The 17193-nt window shown below is 49.1% G+C and overlaps 8 protein-coding genes and 1 non-coding gene; 4 read left to right on the top strand and 5 right to left on the bottom strand.

Annotated features, from left to right (window-relative positions):
* Positions 1-23: 23 nt before the first annotated feature.
* CNAG_07862 (fumarate reductase) lies at positions 24-3266 on the bottom strand. XM_012196656.1 has 16 exons: positions 3096-3266; positions 2932-3009; positions 2846-2854; positions 2753-2784; positions 2473-2689; positions 2293-2415; positions 2142-2243; positions 1797-2060; positions 1575-1728; positions 1467-1522; positions 1207-1415; positions 702-1139; positions 584-600; positions 466-514; positions 348-403; positions 24-271 (listed from the first exon to the last, which is right to left on the bottom strand). Exons 1-16 carry the CDS (start codon positions 3180-3182, stop codon positions 249-251), a joined length of 1914 nt encoding a protein of 637 aa, XP_012052046.1. The 5' UTR covers positions 3183-3266; the 3' UTR covers positions 24-248.
* Positions 3267-3500: 234 nt separating this feature from the next.
* On the top strand, positions 3501-4316 carry CNAG_04574 (dolichyl-phosphate mannosyltransferase polypeptide 2, regulatory subunit). XM_012196677.1 has 3 exons: positions 3501-3553; positions 3619-3705; positions 3801-4316. The coding sequence occupies exons 1-3, from the start codon at positions 3551-3553 to the stop codon at positions 3972-3974; spliced, it is 264 nt and encodes an 87-aa protein (XP_012052067.1). The 5' UTR covers positions 3501-3550; the 3' UTR covers positions 3975-4316.
* Positions 4268-7287, bottom strand: CNAG_04575 (G2/mitotic-specific cyclin 1/2). XM_012196678.1 has 5 exons: positions 7093-7287; positions 6102-6824; positions 5515-6054; positions 5337-5456; positions 4268-5242 (listed from the first exon to the last, which is right to left on the bottom strand). Exons 1-5 carry the CDS (start codon positions 7108-7110, stop codon positions 5039-5041), a joined length of 1605 nt encoding a protein of 534 aa, XP_012052068.1. The 5' UTR covers positions 7111-7287; the 3' UTR covers positions 4268-5038.
* Positions 7288-7555: 268 nt separating this feature from the next.
* CNAG_12946 lies at positions 7556-8881 on the top strand. The gene is made up of 2 exons (XR_001046166.1): positions 7556-8485; positions 8546-8881. It is a non-coding gene; the product is annotated as a hypothetical RNA (non-coding RNA).
* Positions 8882-9385: 504 nt separating this feature from the next.
* CNAG_04576 (hypothetical protein) lies at positions 9386-11294 on the top strand. XM_012196679.1 has 3 exons: positions 9386-10112; positions 10211-11198; positions 11273-11294. Exons 1-2 carry the CDS (start codon positions 10003-10005, stop codon positions 10782-10784), a joined length of 684 nt encoding a protein of 227 aa, XP_012052069.1. The 5' UTR covers positions 9386-10002; the 3' UTR covers positions 10785-11198; positions 11273-11294.
* Positions 11196-13361, bottom strand: CNAG_04577 (nucleoside-diphosphate kinase). XM_012196680.1 has 10 exons: positions 12517-13361; positions 12444-12470; positions 12287-12385; positions 12143-12225; positions 12038-12076; positions 11964-11982; positions 11879-11900; positions 11659-11812; positions 11405-11584; positions 11196-11334 (listed from the first exon to the last, which is right to left on the bottom strand). Exons 1-10 carry the CDS (start codon positions 12539-12541, stop codon positions 11311-11313), a joined length of 672 nt encoding a protein of 223 aa, XP_012052070.1. The 5' UTR covers positions 12542-13361; the 3' UTR covers positions 11196-11310.
* Positions 12632-15690, top strand: CNAG_07861 (hypothetical protein). XM_012196931.1 has 2 exons: positions 12632-12780; positions 12842-15690. The coding sequence occupies exons 1-2, from the start codon at positions 12654-12656 to the stop codon at positions 13411-13413; spliced, it is 699 nt and encodes a 232-aa protein (XP_012052321.1). The 5' UTR covers positions 12632-12653; the 3' UTR covers positions 13414-15690.
* On the bottom strand, positions 13486-15677 carry CNAG_07860 (peptidyl-prolyl cis-trans isomerase-like 2; the record flags this gene model as incomplete). The annotated part of the gene is made up of 8 exons (XM_012196930.1): positions 13486-13521; positions 13590-14158; positions 14238-14410; positions 14491-14531; positions 14697-14955; positions 15024-15223; positions 15312-15392; positions 15474-15677. 8 exons carry the CDS (start codon positions 15675-15677, stop codon positions 13486-13488), a joined length of 1563 nt encoding a protein of 520 aa, XP_012052320.1.
* A 177-nt stretch (positions 15691-15867) lies between the features above and the next one.
* CNAG_07859 (peptidyl-prolyl cis-trans isomerase-like 2) lies at positions 15868-17161 on the bottom strand (the record flags this gene model as incomplete). Its single annotated transcript, XM_012196655.1, has 7 exons — positions 15868-16044; positions 16144-16232; positions 16300-16480; positions 16558-16638; positions 16704-16762; positions 16833-16969; positions 17040-17161. The coding sequence occupies 7 exons, from the start codon at positions 17159-17161 to the stop codon at positions 15868-15870; spliced, it is 846 nt and encodes a 281-aa protein (XP_012052045.1).
* Positions 17162-17193: the final 32 nt, after the last annotated feature.

The following is a 17193-nucleotide window of genomic DNA, read 5'->3' as shown; positions in this document are numbered from 1 at the left end:
TTGCTGGCGTTTGACATGGATGATATCTTCTTCCAAAAGTTTGCATGCTACATAGAAATACTTTAGAATACGTGCGCACAACACAACGAAATCGTATCTTCATTTCCATTCTTCTGTTCTTCGCATTGTCACATTGCCTAACCTCCTTTCTCTTCCGCGTTTTCGTTGCTTCTTTCCAACCTTTGTTGATAGATTACAACCCCTCGCAATAACACAATATGATCCGCCCTTCACTTGTACGAGTAGCCTTACTGCTTGATGGTTCCAATAACTACACATATCCATGTCAGTCTTGAACTCGAACTGCGCCAAAGGTAAAAGGTGGAGAAGATGAAAATTGAGCCTACCAGTATCGGGCGCATACTTCGCAATTGCATTAGGCGGGTGGATCATATCAAACTCCCTAATCAAATCAATCACATCAACATTAATTTCCTAAGAAACAGTGAAACGGAGAAAACGCACTCAGTCGCATCCCTGCCTGCGTAGAGCATGATTGCTTTCACACCGCCGGCTATGAGAAAAGGAGTTGGAATCAGCTCCACTTCCTGGTGTACGTAAGAATGTTCCAGATGGTACTTACGATGGTCTTCCAAGAAACTAAGTTTGGTAAGAGAACAAGGGTAAAAAAAGGAGACACGATAACAGTCAGCCGATTGTCCGATGGATGCATTACGTGAAGGATTGGAAGGAAAACTTACTTGGTAACATCCAAGACTTGACCGCCGATCACCACCCAGCAATCCTTCTCAGTATTGTGCTTCGCAACTTCTTCAAGGGTATACTCCTTCTTGTCGCTTGTGCCCTTCTCAGAGCCTTTTTTAGCAGGTGGGGTCGGAAGGGCCTCTGGCTCAATTTCTGCGGCTGTGCGGTCGCCTTTTTGCCCCGGGGCGCTATTTGCTGGGACTTGGGCACCACCAGCATCCTTCTGACTCTGGTCACCAGTCTTGTCTCCCCAAGAGAAGGATACCTGCAAAGCTTTTGACTCTGGGTCTAGCTTAATCTTGGTCTCAACGAGATGGTTGTTGATTGTACCGAGTCGCTTGGCCGCTTTCACATTTGCATCAGCGTTGGCGAGAGAGGAAAGGAGATACGAAGAGACGGAATCGCCTGCTACACGGCCGAACACGACGCAGCCCCTAATATCATATCAAAGATATATTAGTCGAAAGCCTGAGTAAGGGAAGAAAGAAAAAAGAGACATACAGAAGACTACTCCCACCCAACCGGTTCGCTCCATGGACACCGCCTGCAAGTTCACCACAAGCGTAGAGGCCTTCGACCTCTCCACCATTGGCATTGTGAACGGCGGCGTTGATACCGATTTCGAGGCCGCCCATGGTGTAATGCAAGACGGGGGTCATGATGGCGGCGTGGTAAGTGTCAGACATGGAAAAGTCGCCGCCAGAGAAGAACTGGTGGAGATGAAGGTTAGACATGTCAAGAGAAAAAAGAAGTGGACGAACCTTTTTGCCAAATGGATCCGTACCGGGGTTCTTGGCGTATCTATTATGATCGTCGACTACATTCGTCAGCCTTGTTGGCCATTTAATAATATCGGACCATCAGCTTACAAGTCTTCTTCAACGCCTCGGGACTACACCCAATCTCCTTTGCCAACTCTTCCCCGCTGTTGAACTTTTTCATAAGTCCCCTTCCGACGTAGTGTTTGCAATGCCATTCGATCTCTTTGCTTGATGTGCTATTCAGCACAAGGCGGACTGGGAACTAATGTGAACAAGGTCAGGTTCAAGTCAAAAGGCCAGTATTTAGGAGAAGAAGGAAAAAAATCCCACCTTGTCATTCTCCCACATCTTCCCCGTCACATAATCTCTATGCTCCAACTCATCTACAAATCTCTCCCCGTCTCTATTGATCAGCAATCCTCCCACGCCCCTCAGTGCTTCCGCGGCCAGGAACTTCACTTTTGCATCAGGGTCTTTCGGGTCCACGAGCCCGGTGGGGTGGACTTGAACTTTTTCGAGGTCAATACCTTTGGCACCGATGAGCATGGCCATTTTATGGCCGTCGCCGGTGCAGTGGTCGCCGTTTGTTGTTGGCTGCATGGCAGGGAGGGATGGGGAGTGTCAGTGAAGCCTCCCGACGAGTAAAATGTATAAGGTGAGACACGGAAAACCTACAAGATTATAATACTCTGGCCGATGCTGCTTGAGTAACGAGTCTGCCGTGAAATCCGCTGCGTAGCCTCCAGTAGCAAGTACAACGGGGCCGTATTCAGTGTACTATAAAACCCCTTAGCATCTTTAACTGACTTAAATTCAAAAGACTCACATGTTTACCCTCACGCTCGTAATCTACCCCAATAACTTTACCATTCTCTTGTAAGAGCTTGGTGACCTTGGCTTTCTTGAGAATTTTGACCCTATCGGGATGCTGTTCTGCCATATCCTCAAGCTAACGCAGGGCCATCATCAGCACCCAAGCCAATAAAACACAAAACAAAGAAATTACCTTTTCCATCAAAGCATAAGTAATCGTCATTCCGGGGAACTGCTGTGTACCTCTATGCGTCCTCTTCTCTGAATGACCCCCAAGTCGGGAAACTTTACTTAGATCAAGGTTGAACCGCTCGATGAGCCAATTGACTGCATCGCCGGATTTGTAGGTGAGTACACGGATGAGGTCGTCTCTAGCGAGCTCGCGAGCGGATTTCTTGGTGTCTGCGAAACTAAGATACACCGTCAGCGGGAAGAATAGCGGGACGGTGACAAAAGGGATAAGAAGGACATACAACTTTGCAGATGTGTCAGGAATACCGAGGGCCTTTATAAGTAGATGTGATATTAGAACAGGGGCAAAGCAGTATCTGCGAGAAGGTCCTTACTTGTTGAGCCTACATCAGTCAAAAAACATCGGTCAGCGAACCATCTTTACCACCGCCACTGCGTACTCAAAACAAAGAAAACTCACCTGGGTATTGGCGCCGTTAATACCGCTCGTAGCTTTAGTCGAGTTACCGCCCATGAAACTGTTCTTATCGAGCAATAACTATCATCATTCACACGGGGAAAGAATCCGCATCAGTTACCCGTGTTCTTTTCCCGCGACACAGCTCAACAAAGCGGAATACTCACGACATTACCTCCTCGCTCGAGGACTGTATGGGCAGCGGAGAGACCTGAAAGGCCGCCGCCTACGATGATGACCTTTACTTTGGACATTGTGATCTGTTGGTGGTATTGATAGTCAAGAAGTGAGAAAAGTACCCGGATATATACGTCTGCACAGTTGTATATGTATGTACTACAAAGGGTGGACATGCGTCTGACCAACCGGAAGGAGCTAGTTACCGCACCTCCACCTGCCCACAGTGGAAATTCCGGGAGTTGCCCAGGGGTGAATAACCGGTGAATACGTAAACACCCATGAAAGTCGCGTGGGGCTCGCGTGGACATCAAATGACGACCGTGGGAAATTCTCTGCAAGCCGGCCGTGTTGACGCGACGATACTATAAGTAACGACAACTCCTCGAGAAACCCGATTTTGAAAACCTATTCTTCACGTCCCTGCATTCCCACACTCTCCAAAATGGTAAGCCCGTCCTTCCCCTCTCTGTTGACAAGCGACCCATCATGACTGATCATGTTTCCTCCCAGGCAACATCAGATAAACTCCTCGGCGGCGCCATGCTCTTCATCGCTGCATTCGTCTTCGTCTATTACACAATCTGGGCTTTACTCCTCGTACGTTCCCACGTTACTTTTCTTCGCCTCCCCCCTCACATTCCGTCCTGTCCCTGTCTGTACTACTCTGAACTAAGTCACTCACCACATCACAGCCATTCCTTCCCCCAACATCTACCATCCCCTCTTACTTCCCTCCCCGAAGTTACGCCATCAAACTCCCAATATTCTTGTTGCTTACCGGTGTATGTGGAGTGACATTGTTTTTCGGAAGGGTCATGTTAACAGAAGCGAGGAAGAAGAGGGTTAAGGGTGGGAAGAAGGTTTGAGAAAAGCAGGTTTATAAACATATGTACAGTAGTCCACAAACTCCCCGTCCTTTTACGCTCTCTACCCATTTATCCTGGTCTCATGTCATACACATCAGCGCGCCACACTCACACACTCGAAATGGTCTACCCTCCTCGTCTCGCCCTAAATGAACCCCTGCATTACGGATATCCTCATCTTCGCTCTCTATCCCTCTAACCCCACATCACTCAACACTCACATTTCAAAAACGCTCGTGGGGGAATAGCAGACACCAAATGGCAAATGAAGGGGACAAAAACCCAAGCAAGGTGTTATCCAATACGTTTTACCATACATGCGTCAAAATATCTCATTTCTAATCATAAACAAAAGGAAGTGATGGCTGGTGCGGCAAGGGTGGAGCATCAACAAAAAGCTACTGAAATAAAAATAAATGTAAACCAAATCTTTTCCCCTTTTCACATTCAACCTCACTCTATCCCGGCTCCATAGATTCGCTCGCCGCACCAAAAAAAAAAAAGAAGACTAAAGAAGAAATTATGGAAGGAAAAGGTGGTATATAAATAAAATTCTACACTGTTACAATAAACACGTAAGAAAAGGCTTCCCCTCCTTGTATTTTCACTAGCTCTTCTCTCTCGGGATTGGGATGCTTGGGACGATAACGGTGTCAATGTCGATATTGATATGCGAATTCGGATGCGATGCGTGGATGTATGACAAGGTGGAAAGGCTAAGAGGCGTGGAAGAGTCGGCAGGAAGTGAAGGGGTGTATATATGCCAATCAATTGGTTGGGATGGCATAAAGTCGCCAATTACTGTACTTGTGCCTGCACCCTTGTACTGATGTAGCATTGTTCTTGCTGCATGGTTGTGATTGTGGTTGGAATTGTGAAACGGATGAAGAGAATGATGGTGAACAAATGTGCTGAAAGGGTCGTCGTGCATGTCGGATTGAGATTGAACAAGGAGTGCTGTTGGTGTGGGAAAGCATACGAAAGAGAAGTCGAATGGCGAGGAGCTGGCGAATTAATTGACAAATGCCAATCGCGTATGAGCAAACAAGCGCTCCTTGTCGCATTTAATATTCTTCTTCCTCATCAACCACCTTCATTCCCCTCTTACTCCCCTTGTTATTCTCCTCCTCCCCATCCTCCAAAAACATCTTTAAAAGTTCCAGCTCTGTGCCCCTCTCAGCTTCACTCCCATCCGCCGACGCAGGCCACAGCTGAGTTGCCCATTCGCGGACGTACACACTCGCTTTCATGTGTTTCTTGCTTGCATACTGTAGGTGAAAATGGAAAGATGTCAGTTAGGCATGTTTGTTAAATGTGAGGAATGAAGATGAGGATGGATATTCCTGGCAGAAGACGACGAACCTTTTTGTAGAATGAGGTAGACTCGTCGAAATCGGGATCGAGAATATAATCCAACATAACCTGCGCACAGGGTCGAATCTCATCTTCAGAATACGTCGAGTAATGCACAAGGTTCGCATTCTGCCCCAATCATCAGCTCATGGCTCTTGTATCTTGCATAACGCAAAAGAGGACATACCCATTCACCACGTTCCAGACATAATCTCGCGAGCCACATCGACGCGGCAGCCAACATACTAGGTGTATAACCCAACAGCCGATGGTCGACACAACTAATCTCGACGAGATACTTTGCAACCGTCCTCGATTGGATATCATATCCATCGGCTTTACTGATCCGCCTTATGAAGTTGAGTGGGTTTGGGTACGACATATCGAATTGTAATGTGGACAACATGTAACGCTCTGCTTTAAGCAGTTCCTCAACGGTGTATCCTCCGTCCGACATGTGTAAGAAATGCTCGACACCAGGACAACAGACTTCTTCATATTTTGACGCGATAAAGAGGGCGGTAAGACCGACTAGCTGGAATTTGACGAGAGAAATGACGCGCTTGGACAGGAAACGGTCAACGAGGTTGGTGGCGATGAAGAGGGTTTCGGGGAGGAGTCGGAATTTGGAGTGAACTTCGATGATCCAATCCATGAGGATTTGACGCATCTTCCATTGGAGCTCAGCTTGGTTGTCCATGTACTCAGGATCGGGCATTGTTTGGGCCTATCAAGTTAGTTTTGTTTATTATTGTAGGTCAAGAGACAACTTACTTGGATATCCATCATGTACTTGAAAGCCTCAACGACATATTCGCTGACCATTGTTGGGTCCCCTTCGTCCTCAGCATCCAGATCTGTCCATCCTTCATCCTTGGCTTTAATCCTGGGTGACCTAAAGGCTGTCGCATTTTTGCCTCCACTTGACAACAACACTTCCTTTCCATCCACTGTTGGTCCATCCTCTCCAACTTCCACAACCGGGCTCGACGTTTTCCGACGCTTACGAACAGGTTCCTCTTCAGTCTTGACAGTTGGTTTGACTTCGACCTGAGCAGGTTCGGCACCGGTTGATCGAGAACGAGATGGAATTTTGCTGGTAATGACAGCCTTTCGCTTCTTATCTCCCTCCTTGACACCCATTACCGGCTGAGCAGACGCTGAACGTGTGACTCTCTGCGCCTTTGCTTGAGTCGTCGCCAATGGCTTTCGCCCGATTGCCGCAGCCTTTCCCTTTCCATTTTCCTTTTCCTTTTCTCCGCCCTTGCCATTCCGTACCTCACCGAGAGCATTACGCCTCGCATCAGGCCTGTCGACAATCTTGTTTTCGGATGAAATAGTGGAGCGTTGTCGTTTCATCATAGGGATAGAAGTGGTGGTCGGTTTGACTTGGGTGGCAGTGGAAGTGGTGGAGGCCAAGGCCCGAGAACGTGTACGGGTGACAACGGCGCCGGGCGGAGGAGGGGCATTCTCGTCGACCAGACGGACGCGGCGAGTCTGCATTAAATGTCAGCTTGAGTTTAGATGTAATGTCATGAAAGAGTGGGGCAGAAAGACCAAAAGGCAATAAAAAAGTCCCGTCAACCAACTTGAGGCGCGTCATGTCATGTTCCTAAACACTTCAGGGCAACACGCACGACAACCACACCGCCTGGCAATACTCAACCTGTCGACCGGTTTCCGCGCCTTTGTATCGTCTATATCCGCCGCATCATGGCCCTCTTCGACAATATGCAAATCCAGAGCATGTACAACAAGTACTCACAGGGATACCACTAGGCATTTTGGGCGAATTGGTGGGGCTGTCGCGTGTTCGTCGAGAGTCGCCTGGGCTGTCGCGCCCTAATGCGGTCGCTGAGGGTTGTGGAGATGGAAGTGCTGTGGGGGGGAGAGTGTGAGAATAGAGGATACCCCAACGCTACCTCTGAATACACGGCTGGAGAATAGAGACAGAACCAGGATTCCCTCACAGACCATCCACCCAACCGCTCACGTCAGGCACTATGTAATTCAGCAAAGTCACGTGACTTCAGTCAAAAATCATTTTATGGAAACACCGAAACGCCGAATTGCAATTCGGGCGCGTCAACGCGCCGCAGCAATTTACCGAATTTTTAGGCTTATTAAAAAGAGTTAAGCCGCGGAGTTAGGAGTGTCTCCGTCTGTGGTATAACTCGTCCCCCTGTTCCGACGCGTCTACTATTGCAGTACTCCAGACCATACAAGTACTGTAGGTAATCATTATCTCCATCAGTCATGCCTTGTACCAACAACAGAGGACCCCTATGAAGCAATTAATTCCTTCATAGAGAAAGAAGTGCCGCCATCGATGCGCCGAAGATATGGGTCACATTCGTTCAATTTGACTCCATCCTTTCAGTGCAGCCCCTTGTCTTTTCCCCATCTCTTCCCCGCAGTTACACAGCCATAAACAACAGGGACATTCACGAAGATCTACCCCCTCCCCCCACCTGACAACTTTCTACCCATCTGATCAACTAGGAAATGGAGGACTAGACGGACTGTATCCCTTTCAGCTCTTATCTCAAGTAACTCACCGGTGAGATTTGCGACAAAAAAGGAGCCTATTCCGAAGCAGGCAGACAGCTTCGATCAGCTCCTCTATCGCTGATACTATACAAAACCAGAGAGTTTTTCGCAATGATGTTTGCGTATATCCGTGGATACTCACTTGCATTCTCAATCATACCGAAGCTTTTTTTTCTTTATCTCATGGGTCACTCCGGCAACGTATCCTTGCGTGACCTCTTGGATAACTGACGGTCTGCTGTACTTCACGTGTACTCAAGGCTATTCTTGAGCTGCCTGTGATTACGGGCGCCATTAAAGGGCGGGCTAAAGGCTCTGCAGAGAGAGAAGATACCAAGACGAAGATGGAGGAAAATGCGGGGGCGGAGTGGAGGAATAGGCGGCTGGCGGTTGATAGCGTCCTCATTCCCCCTGGCTTTCGTCCCACTATCAAAAGGGAGGGTTTCTTCAACCAAAAGAAGGAAGTTCAGACTTTGAAAGAGACTAAGGGTGGTGCCAGAACTCTAGAAACTTACGAGACTGCGTGCTGTACGAGCCTTTGGCGACAAAGTGGGCAAGGAGACATGGAAAGGACGGATTAGGAGGGGCGTGTGCTCTTCATGGATCTCGTGAGTGACATCCTTTTATATATTTTTGGATGACCAGCTAACTCGTTGCCCTTCTGTTAGTGGATATAATCATCTTCAGTCTCCTCAATTTTACCAATACAGCTTGGAGAATAATGTGGCCAGGGATGCGAGCATTCGATCGCAGGAGGATAGTATTATTATGCAGCGAGGGAGCGATCCAATTAAACCCTCTCCTTCCCAATTCTATCCACCATTATCACAATACTATCCCCCTGCTCCACAACATTACCCAACTTCAAATTACCGTGTGCCTCCTACGCAATATATCCCTTACAGCCAAGTGCTGTTCCACAGCTAGGAATGAGGAGGAAGGAATAATGGATAGATGTCGAAAAAGGAATAGATGTTGAATAGAGGACTGAATGACTATGCACGGAAAAGAACATTTACTTGTGTAGATAACAGGCACTGGTGCTATCTCTCGACCTGTCGAAATTACCCAAAATAGAAGGAGGGAGGTGTCCCAAAAGAAATAGGGGGTAGTTCCCCAAGGGGGTAGAGAGCAATATACCGGTCCATTCTTCTGGCGGTGATCTTATTAGTTACGAACTGAGGTGGAGTGGGTATCAGCTTTTATGTCACCAGCTTATCATCGGCCGTCAATTAATCGTCGCAAGCTGCAAACTTTATTCTTACGCACCACCGTAGGTTCGCCGTAGCGTCTTTTGCTTTTTCCGATCCTCGATAGTTTAATATCCCTTCTTCGGGGATTTCTTTCGGAGTTGGGGGGGGGGCGTTAGTATGGAAATATGTGTGAGTCTATGACGATTAATGGCCAGGGACTATCAGGGAAATTATCCGGCCGCGATAACAAATAAGGATTAGCGTTTCATACTAACTTGTTCCCGACCCGTTCGTTTGACTTTTAGAATTTAACAAGTCTGATACCCCCTTCTTGTAATCTCCAAAATCGTTATATCGTAATATGCCTTGCACACGTTGTCCTTCTATCCCCTCCCCTTCCTCTTCTCGATGATATTATTTTTTTCACTTTCCATTCACACAATCGTTTCATACTCACAGCCCACAACCCATCACGACGACAATCAAAGCGGTGCCCACACACATCTCTCCGTTGGCTTTTGATCGGGTCACAAATCGTTTCTCTTTGAATCGCCAATAATCCACTTGTTCACTCCGATTCGTGAAGATACTTGAAGACCTCTCCACGTAACCTTGCAGCAAACTGCAAGCTGCAAGCAAGATCTTCAAGTGACGAACAACGTGATCGAATTCGCGAAAAAAAGAGACGGGCGCTCTTTCTTATTGTCTTTTTTTGTCCTGTATCTTGAAACTTTGCAAAACAGCGATCAGAAACGGAGGGTGTAAAAACTATCGTCAAGGTATCTTTTGCGTACATATATAACCATTTTGGCGCTCAAACATTCGACCTCTTTGTCATTGCCATTCAAACAACTGTTTGTTTCGCGTCTAAATACCTGCCTGTCGACTGGCTCGACCAAATCTTTTTTTTGCATCCCATCCACCACACTATCATGACCCCTTTCAAACTGCTCAGCCTCTTGACCAGCCGCGCACTCGACTCGCTCCCTTTGCCGTTACTAGTCATCATCTTTGTCGCTTGTTTGGTTCTACTACACTGCCCGTGAGTTCTACAAGTGTTCTTTCTGCTTTGATCAAACCAACCAAAAAAACTGCAAAACGTCTTGATCGCTAACTCCCCCCCTTTTTTCCCACCTCTAGCGCATCCCCAACTCCATCCCTCTTACCCCTCTACACCCCTCCACCATCTCTATCCTCATCTCCATCTATATTCGAAAAGGGTAACAACCGCCTCTCTTCCCTTTTCTTCTCCTTCCCTGCTTCACACTCCAGCACTATCAACCATCCACGGGGGACCGACCCGTTTTCCTTTCCGCGATCCCTCCCTGCAGGCTCACCTTCTTTCCCCCATACTTCCCTCCCGGCTTCCTCTTCCTCTTCCCAATTATACTCCCATTCTCGACTTCCTCTAGTCTTTTCTTTCCCACTTGGCGAGACTACCACGTGGATATGCGCCGAGCAACCATATCACAGCCAACAAAAGGTGGCGGCGGTGGCGGCGGCGACAAAAACTAAACTGTCTAGCGGGAAAGAAAAGCAGACAGGGGGGAGCAACAACGCGGGTCACGGGAAGAGGAAAAGAGGATCCAAAAGTCTTGGGTTGAAGGAATGGAGACTCCAGTTGGGCGTGGTTAGCGAGGAGGCCGAGGCTGAGGCCGATGTCGATGTGAATGGGCGTGTTCCGATGGAAATGGGAAGCGTATTAAAAGTTTGAGAAAGGATTATTAAAAGATTTTAGACGGCTTGTGTGTTTTTTTATTTCCAACACGGACTTTTTCTTCGTTCTTTTTTCCTCTTACCTTTTTTTTTTTTTTCTCTACTTTGCTCACAAATACTGTTGACGGACGATCTTTTGCCGTGTTTATCTACTGTATACTACCTACCCACCCACACCTACGCCGCGTATATCTAAATGACTTTTCTTTTAAACTTTCAAACAATCTTACGTTCCTTGCTGTATCCTAATCTAGACGTTTGTGATCAAAACTGTATCTACGTAATTTCCGTGTTTTAATTAAATATGACGGGCAAAGATATAAAAAAAAAATGGGTTGAATGAATACCATAAGATGGCTTACTTTGTCCATGTTCAAGAGATGGTAGAATGGTAAATGATGAATGACGATTGGTACGTTTTATAATCATTTGCATCCTCACATTCACTCTGTTTTTTTTTTTTCAATCTAACACGCTATTACGCAGATCCTTCCCGGAAACAGAAAGTGGGAAGTAGAATCGCTCTAGTTGTCCGCCATGACCCAAGGCTGAAAAACACAAAATCAAAATCAGCATCTCCCATACTCCAACTTGCAAGCGATGGGAAAACCCCCTTACCCAAGCAATAGGCTCATACTCGGACAACTCTTCGGGCGCAAACCAAAGTCCAATCTCCTTGGTGGCAGACTCAAAGGCGTCCGAGGCGTGGATCAAGTTACGACCGACGGAGACGGCGTATTGGCCGCGGACGGAGCCGGCATCGGCGTCGAGGGGGTTGGTGGCGCCTACGATTCGGCGCTGGTGAGAGGTGTGTAGATCGGAGGTAAGCTGGGATACCAACTAGAGACAAGAAGAAAAGAAAAAAAGCTTACACCCTGACGAATGACATCCTTGCCCTCCCAAACCATCGCCACAACAGGAGTACCAGAGGTGATGTACTTGACGAGCGAGGGGTAGAACGGACGAGCAGAGAGGTCGGCATAGTGTTCTTTGGCGAGGGCGTCAGAGGGGGTGAGGGATTTGATGCTGTTTTGTGCAGAAGACGAGTATCAGTATTCGTAGTCGGATGGGAAAAAAAGAGAGGAAACTTGCGCGACGAGCTTGTAACCACGCTCTATCGAAGAAAAAAAGCGTCATTATGATTCCCTTACTATGTGAGGTGGGGAAAAGCACATACCCTCAAAGCGGGAGACGATCTGTTTATACAGTATGATCAGAACGACTTGCTGAGAGCAAGGAAATGAGACTTGCCTTGCCAACGAGTTGCCTGGAGACACCATCCGGCTTGATCTAATATGTGCCTATCAGCGTCCAATCGCGGTGTAAAAAAAAAGATGATCGACATAACAAACGCACCATGACAAAAGACCTCTCGGTAACGGTACCCTTCTCACCGGCAATAGTCCTGGGGCCCTCAAGCAGGACAGGGGACCTGGTAGCTAGGTACCGCCATTACCCGTTTTAGCCTTGAACATCTCCAACGAGACATGGACGACGTACACTCGTAAAGGGCATAACCAGTGACGGCAGTACCGAGGGCAAGCGCGCCAACGACGTTGGTCCTGGGCGCACGAGCGGGGATGGTAGAGAATGCGCGGGCTAGCAAGGTTAAAAAGATGTCAGCCGGGCGTGCATTTTCCCAGAGCCAAAGGTTTACCAGAGGAGCGAGAAGCGGTGCGAAGACCTGTGGAGGGTCAGTGGTTGTTGGAAGGGGTGGGGGGGGACGCTACCGTGTCTGAGAGAGTTGGCGAACATGGGTGGTGGATTTTTCTTTGAGGTGAGAATGGAGATGTGGAAAGAGGAATAAGAGATGCGGGTTTCTTCGGCCTTTGGCTCCGGCGTCCCCCATTGTTACACTCCCCCCCCCATGGAACGCCCCCGCTCGCCCGACTCTCTCTTCGGGGACCCTCCCCCCCCGCCTGTCGCACGCCGCACATGCCCGCCGATCCCGGGACTGTACATCTTTCCCGCCCTCTTGCCCGACGACATCGCCCGTGAGTCTGGCAGAGTATCATAGAATATCACAGAACATCACACCCGCTCATACGCCCACAGGCCAGACGCTGCGAGACATTGGCGATGCAGATCTATTCGCCGGAGGCACCAGAGACCAAGTCATGTTGTTCGAGTCCCCCAACTCTTCCCTCCCAGCCTTTATCCACCGTCTCCTCTCCGCCCTCTCTTCCCTCCTGGCCCCCCCCTCCCCCCTCCCGCCGCATCTCCACCCCCTCTTATTCGCCCAGCCCCTCCCCCGCCAGGCAATCATCAACCTCTACCCCGCCGGCACCGGCATCGCCCCGCACGTCGATTTGCTGCGCAGGTATGCCGACGGCGTCGTCGGGTGCAGCGTGGTGGGAGGGTGTGTCATGACGTTTACGCGCATCGGCCGGGAACATGAACGGTACGACGTCTACCTCCCCCCGCGATCCATCTACATCCTATCCGGCCCTGCCCGCTGGGACTGGACGCATGGGATTGAGCCCAGGCTGGAGGATGTCGTCGAGCGGGAGAATCGCCATCTCGAGCAGGAGAATCGTCATCTCGATCAGCCAGAAACAATTCTTAGGGATCTTCGACTCAGTGTAACGTTCAGATGGCTCAAACCTGGTGCCGATGTGCTCTCATAAATAGCAGCGTTCCATCTATCCATTGTTGTACTTGTTTATGAACATTTATAATAATCTCATTTTCCAACCATTCTATGCGCCCTCACCGTGGTGGAGGAATAAAACTGACTGTGCGATACGAGCTGTGTCCGCACCGCCCGAAGCATAAGGATCCCCCCCAAGAAGAGCACACATACCGTCCTTGCCGCCAGACTATCCATCAGCGGCTCATCACCATTACCCATCTCGCTCCCACCCGCGAGACCTCTCAAGCGCCCCACCCCCGGCACACCCTTCACATCCTCCACACTCAACCTTTCCATCGCCCAGTAGCCCAACCCGGCCAGCCCCGCCGCCCAGACATCCATCGTGCCCCACGCACCGGCACCCCTCCTGAAAACACTGGGCACCGAGAGGCGGTACGACGGCTCGTGGAGGCTGAACAGCGAGACGACGAAACCGCCAGACGAGACTGCCAGTGCGCTCAAAAGCGTATACGTCCATGCTGATACCTCTGGTCCGGGAAACTTGCCGCTCGCGCCGACCATCGTCCCGATAGAGGCGATCGTGACCCCGCGCGTGAGACCATCCACCGCAGCGCCCACAGTGTTCACGAGCACCTCTGGTACATGATCGACTATCCACGCAGAAATGCCGGTAGGGATGAGCAACAGGTACGCCAGCGGGTACATCAGCCACGGGGTCGGGGAGATGAGCCACGAGGGAGGGAGAGCGAGGAGGATCGACAGCGTGGTGTTTCCCGCCCCTGTGTCGCCGTCAGCTTCTGCTTCTCTGCTCTATGGCCATTGCTATTGCTATGGCTACTCCCGGGGGGACACGCTTACAGCCCATGACGAGGTAGCCAAACAGGTCCTGCATCCGCCCACCGGCATGCTGCTTGTGGCGCCGGGTGTTCTTGGTGAGCGTCGCCCACACGAGGGTGACACGGACGGCATGGAGGACGGCGAAGCGGGGGAGGGGGAACAGCGCGGGGTGGACGGGCGACGCCAGGAGCGAGCTGATTTGGGTGGTCAGCGGGGACAGCGGGGACATCGGGCGGGGAATGGCGATAACTGCGATATGAACATTCTTAATTACCCGACACAATCGCTGACGTCGCGCCGTCGCCTCCACTTTTTCTTCCCACACGCCATCTCCATAAACACGATACATAATCTCATTACACTTTTTACACCCTACCAGCCCGAGAAATCGCCAAACCCTCCAGCCTTCTTCTTCTTCTTCTCCACCCCATAATCCAATACGTCCTCTACCGCCATTGTCTTTCCCTGTCCAGCGCCTACACCCCCACCCCCACCCACACCCCCGCCCCCGCCCGCCACTTTCAAATACTTGCCCACCCCACCCACATCCTCCCCCCTCCTCTTCCCCACCTTGCCCCCTCCCCCCCTCTCCCCAAGATTCGTACCCAACCACGTCGTCCTATCCTTCTCCCTCTCCTTCTGAGCCTCTGCCCGGCGTTTCAGCGCCGCATCCGACTGGTCTTGTCGCGCAAGACGCGCTTGCAGGCGAGCTTGGTACGCTTCAAACGGGTCTTGCAGGCTGTTTCACCCTTAACGCGTCAACTCTTGTTTGCTTTCAAAAGAAAAAAATCAAAGCCGGGGACGTACACGGAAACACCTAGAATAACGATATCCCTCACAGGCCGATCCCCACCCGGCCGTACATTCACTCGCTCAATCTTGTCCAACGTCTCTTCCCCACCCACAAGCTTGCCAAACACGGTATGTTTACCGTCCAGATGTGGCGTAGGGCGGAAAGTGAAAAAGAACTGAGAGCCATTCGTGCGAGGCCCAGAATTTGCCATTGACTATATATATATAAATAAAATATAAGCAACATTGATGTTTAGCGGGGGGGACATGTCCCAAAATTTGAAATTCTACTTGCCAGGACACCACGGGAATCATGTTTATATGCCCCCTTTTCACTGTGCTCATCTCTAAATGGTTCACCCCAATATGACTCTCCCCCTCGTCCTGTACCTGTTGGATCACCCCCCTGAACCTATTCCCTCAAAACACTATCAGCCGTTTCTCTTCAGATACAAGACGACGTACCATGAAACCGGGTATCAATCGATGAAAAACAACATTATCATACTTGCCCGCTTTCGCGAGCTGCACGAAATTATACACCGTCTTTGGCGCACGGTCCCCGTGAAGCTCGACATTCAGCGGCCCAAAATTCGTCGTTATCGTAGCGTACGCTTTGGATTTTTGTCGGTCTTTATCTTTAGTCGGGCGCGAGAGTTCTTCAAACATGTCTGGTATTTCAATCAGCTCCACCAATAAAATAAATAATAATATTAAAAAACTTGGCCTGCATCTCTTCATCAACAAGGTCGTTCGCTCTTCGTTTCGGCATCAGGAAGTACTAGTCAGCGAAGCAGCAGCTCGACCGGAACTGTAGTTGGANTGCGTTGTTTGCGGTGTTGGCAAGAGAAAAAAGGAATCAGTTTTGTATACCTTGATAAAAAAAAAAATACAGGTAGGAGTGGATTGAGAGGACCAACTTACAAGCCATCTGCTCAACCTTGCGCTTCGCAACAACGCCTTTCTTCTTTTCTTGCGCCTTTCCATCGTCTACTTTCGAGGATGATGTAGGTGTTGGTGATTGTTCGGATTTGTTCTGAGCGTAGAAAAAAAAAAGAAAAAGAAAAAAAAAAAAAAAGAGTTGGCTAAATCTTCAAGCATTTGACAGATGAATGGAGATGAAAAATAAACGTACTTTCTCAGCAATCATCTTCAAGACCTTGCTAGCTCCCCCAGCTGCATCCACGTTGATCCCCCTCAGCGGATCACCAGCCAGCTCGTCCTCTATTTACATCAGTCCAAAAACAAAACAAAAAAAAACCATCATCAGTCTGGCAAAGACCCAACATACCCGACACCTTTAAATCCTTCTTCACATAATCATATTCTCTCAAATCCCTTGCAGCAAGGTTCTGGGGATCTTGGATCGTGATGATATCCTCCCGCTTAAAAGGCTCGTCGTTGACGAGATCTCGCCATGTCTTGGGCTTGATAGCGAGCAGTTGGAGGGAAGTCATATCAAACACGTTGCCCTAAACAAGTGTTAGTGTTAAAGTGTTGTTCAGTCTATATGCCAGATTAATGAGGAAAAGGAGCCATGAAGACGTACAGTGTTTTTGAGAAAGACGATGTGGATGTGGGGAGAGAAGACTTTATAAGTGATCGGGTCATGAAGGTTACCTTCGGCATTCTGGACTTTTTGCGTGAGCTTTCCGCAAATACTGTTTTTTTTTCGGTTAGGAGGTAACTACCCACTCGGAAAAAGTTGAGCTTGACCAGTTGGCTCGTTTCCAGAGGTTTACCAGTTACCGGATCTTTTTTTGCGTTTATTGCTCATCAGCTAAAAAAGTCAAGCTGGGGATTTTTATTTTTTTGGCCACTTACTTGACTTGAACTTTCTGATATAGGGAACAATGTTCAAAAGGTCAAAGACATCTGCTCTCGGCGCTTCTCCTGCTTTTGTTTCTGAGATAACAGCGACTGGATTTCTGAACGGCTGAAGAGACAGAGCACAGCAATCACTATACCACACACACACACATGATGAGGTTCCGAGGATCATAAGCGGATGAGAATAGGAATAACACGTACAACGGTAATCGCTGGAACTCTGACTTGCCGGTTTCCTGTCTTTTACCAAAACTTGAAGCAGTGTGACTCCCCGCAGCGTGTTCCGAGTGCGTCACGTATAGCTTGTCCGAGTTGTGTCCCATGTTTGCGAGTTGTACTAGTGCAGTTCTTTGTT

The sequence above is a fragment of the Cryptococcus neoformans genome, chromosome 10 (genome assembly GCF_000149245.1).
Source record: "Cryptococcus neoformans var. grubii H99 chromosome 10, complete sequence".
NCBI classification, from domain to species: Eukaryota; Fungi; Basidiomycota; class Tremellomycetes; order Tremellales; family Cryptococcaceae; genus Cryptococcus; species Cryptococcus neoformans.
This window is presented reverse-complemented; position numbering and strand designations above follow the sequence as displayed.

What these genes read in the sequence shown, in the direction of transcription:
- CNAG_07862 (XM_012196656.1), bottom strand. Translation starts at nt 3,182, where the DNA reads ATGTCCAAAGTAAAGGTCATCATCGTAGGCGGCGGCCTTTCAGGTCTC. An exon ending in TCGAGCGAGGAGGTAATGTC is followed by an intron (nt 3,010 to 3,095) that starts GTGAGTATTCCG and finishes GAATGATGATAG; the next exon opens with TTATTGCTCGATAAGAACAG. An exon ending in GGCCAGAGTATTATAATCTT is followed by an intron (nt 2,061 to 2,141) that starts GTAGGTTTTCCG and finishes CCTGCCATGCAG; the next exon opens with CCAACAACAAACGGCGACCA.
- CNAG_04574 (XM_012196677.1), top strand. An exon ending in CAATCTGGGCTTTACTCCTC is followed by an intron (nt 3,706 to 3,800) that starts GTACGTTCCCAC and finishes ACCACATCACAG; the next exon opens with CCATTCCTTCCCCCAACATC.
- CNAG_04575 (XM_012196678.1), bottom strand. An exon ending in AGTACATGATGGATATCCAA is followed by an intron (nt 6,055 to 6,101) that starts GTAAGTTGTCTC and finishes CTAACTTGATAG; the next exon opens with GCCCAAACAATGCCCGATCC. An exon ending in CTACCTCATTCTACAAAAAG is followed by an intron (nt 5,243 to 5,336) that starts GTTCGTCGTCTT and finishes TTTCACCTACAG; the next exon opens with TATGCAAGCAAGAAACACAT.
- CNAG_04576 (XM_012196679.1), top strand. Translation starts at nt 10,003, where the DNA reads ATGACCCCTTTCAAACTGCTCAGCCTCTTGACCAGCCGCGCACTCGAC. An exon ending in TTGGTTCTACTACACTGCCC is followed by an intron (nt 10,113 to 10,210) that starts GTGAGTTCTACA and finishes TCCCACCTCTAG; the next exon opens with CGCATCCCCAACTCCATCCC.
- CNAG_04577 (XM_012196680.1), bottom strand. Translation starts at nt 12,541, where the DNA reads ATGTTCGCCAACTCTCTCAGACACG. An exon ending in CGCCAACTCTCTCAGACACG is followed by an intron (nt 12,471 to 12,516) that starts GTAGCGTCCCCC and finishes GACCCTCCACAG; the next exon opens with GTCTTCGCACCGCTTCTCGC. An exon ending in CGTGGTTACAAGCTCGTCGC is followed by an intron (nt 11,813 to 11,878) that starts GCAAGTTTCCTC and finishes TGCACAAAACAG; the next exon opens with CATCAAATCCCTCACCCCCT.
- CNAG_07861 (XM_012196931.1), top strand. Translation starts at nt 12,654, where the DNA reads ATGGAACGCCCCCGCTCGCCCGACTCTCTCTTCGGGGACCCTCCCCCC. An exon ending in CTTGCCCGACGACATCGCCC is followed by an intron (nt 12,781 to 12,841) that starts GTGAGTCTGGCA and finishes ATACGCCCACAG; the next exon opens with GCCAGACGCTGCGAGACATT.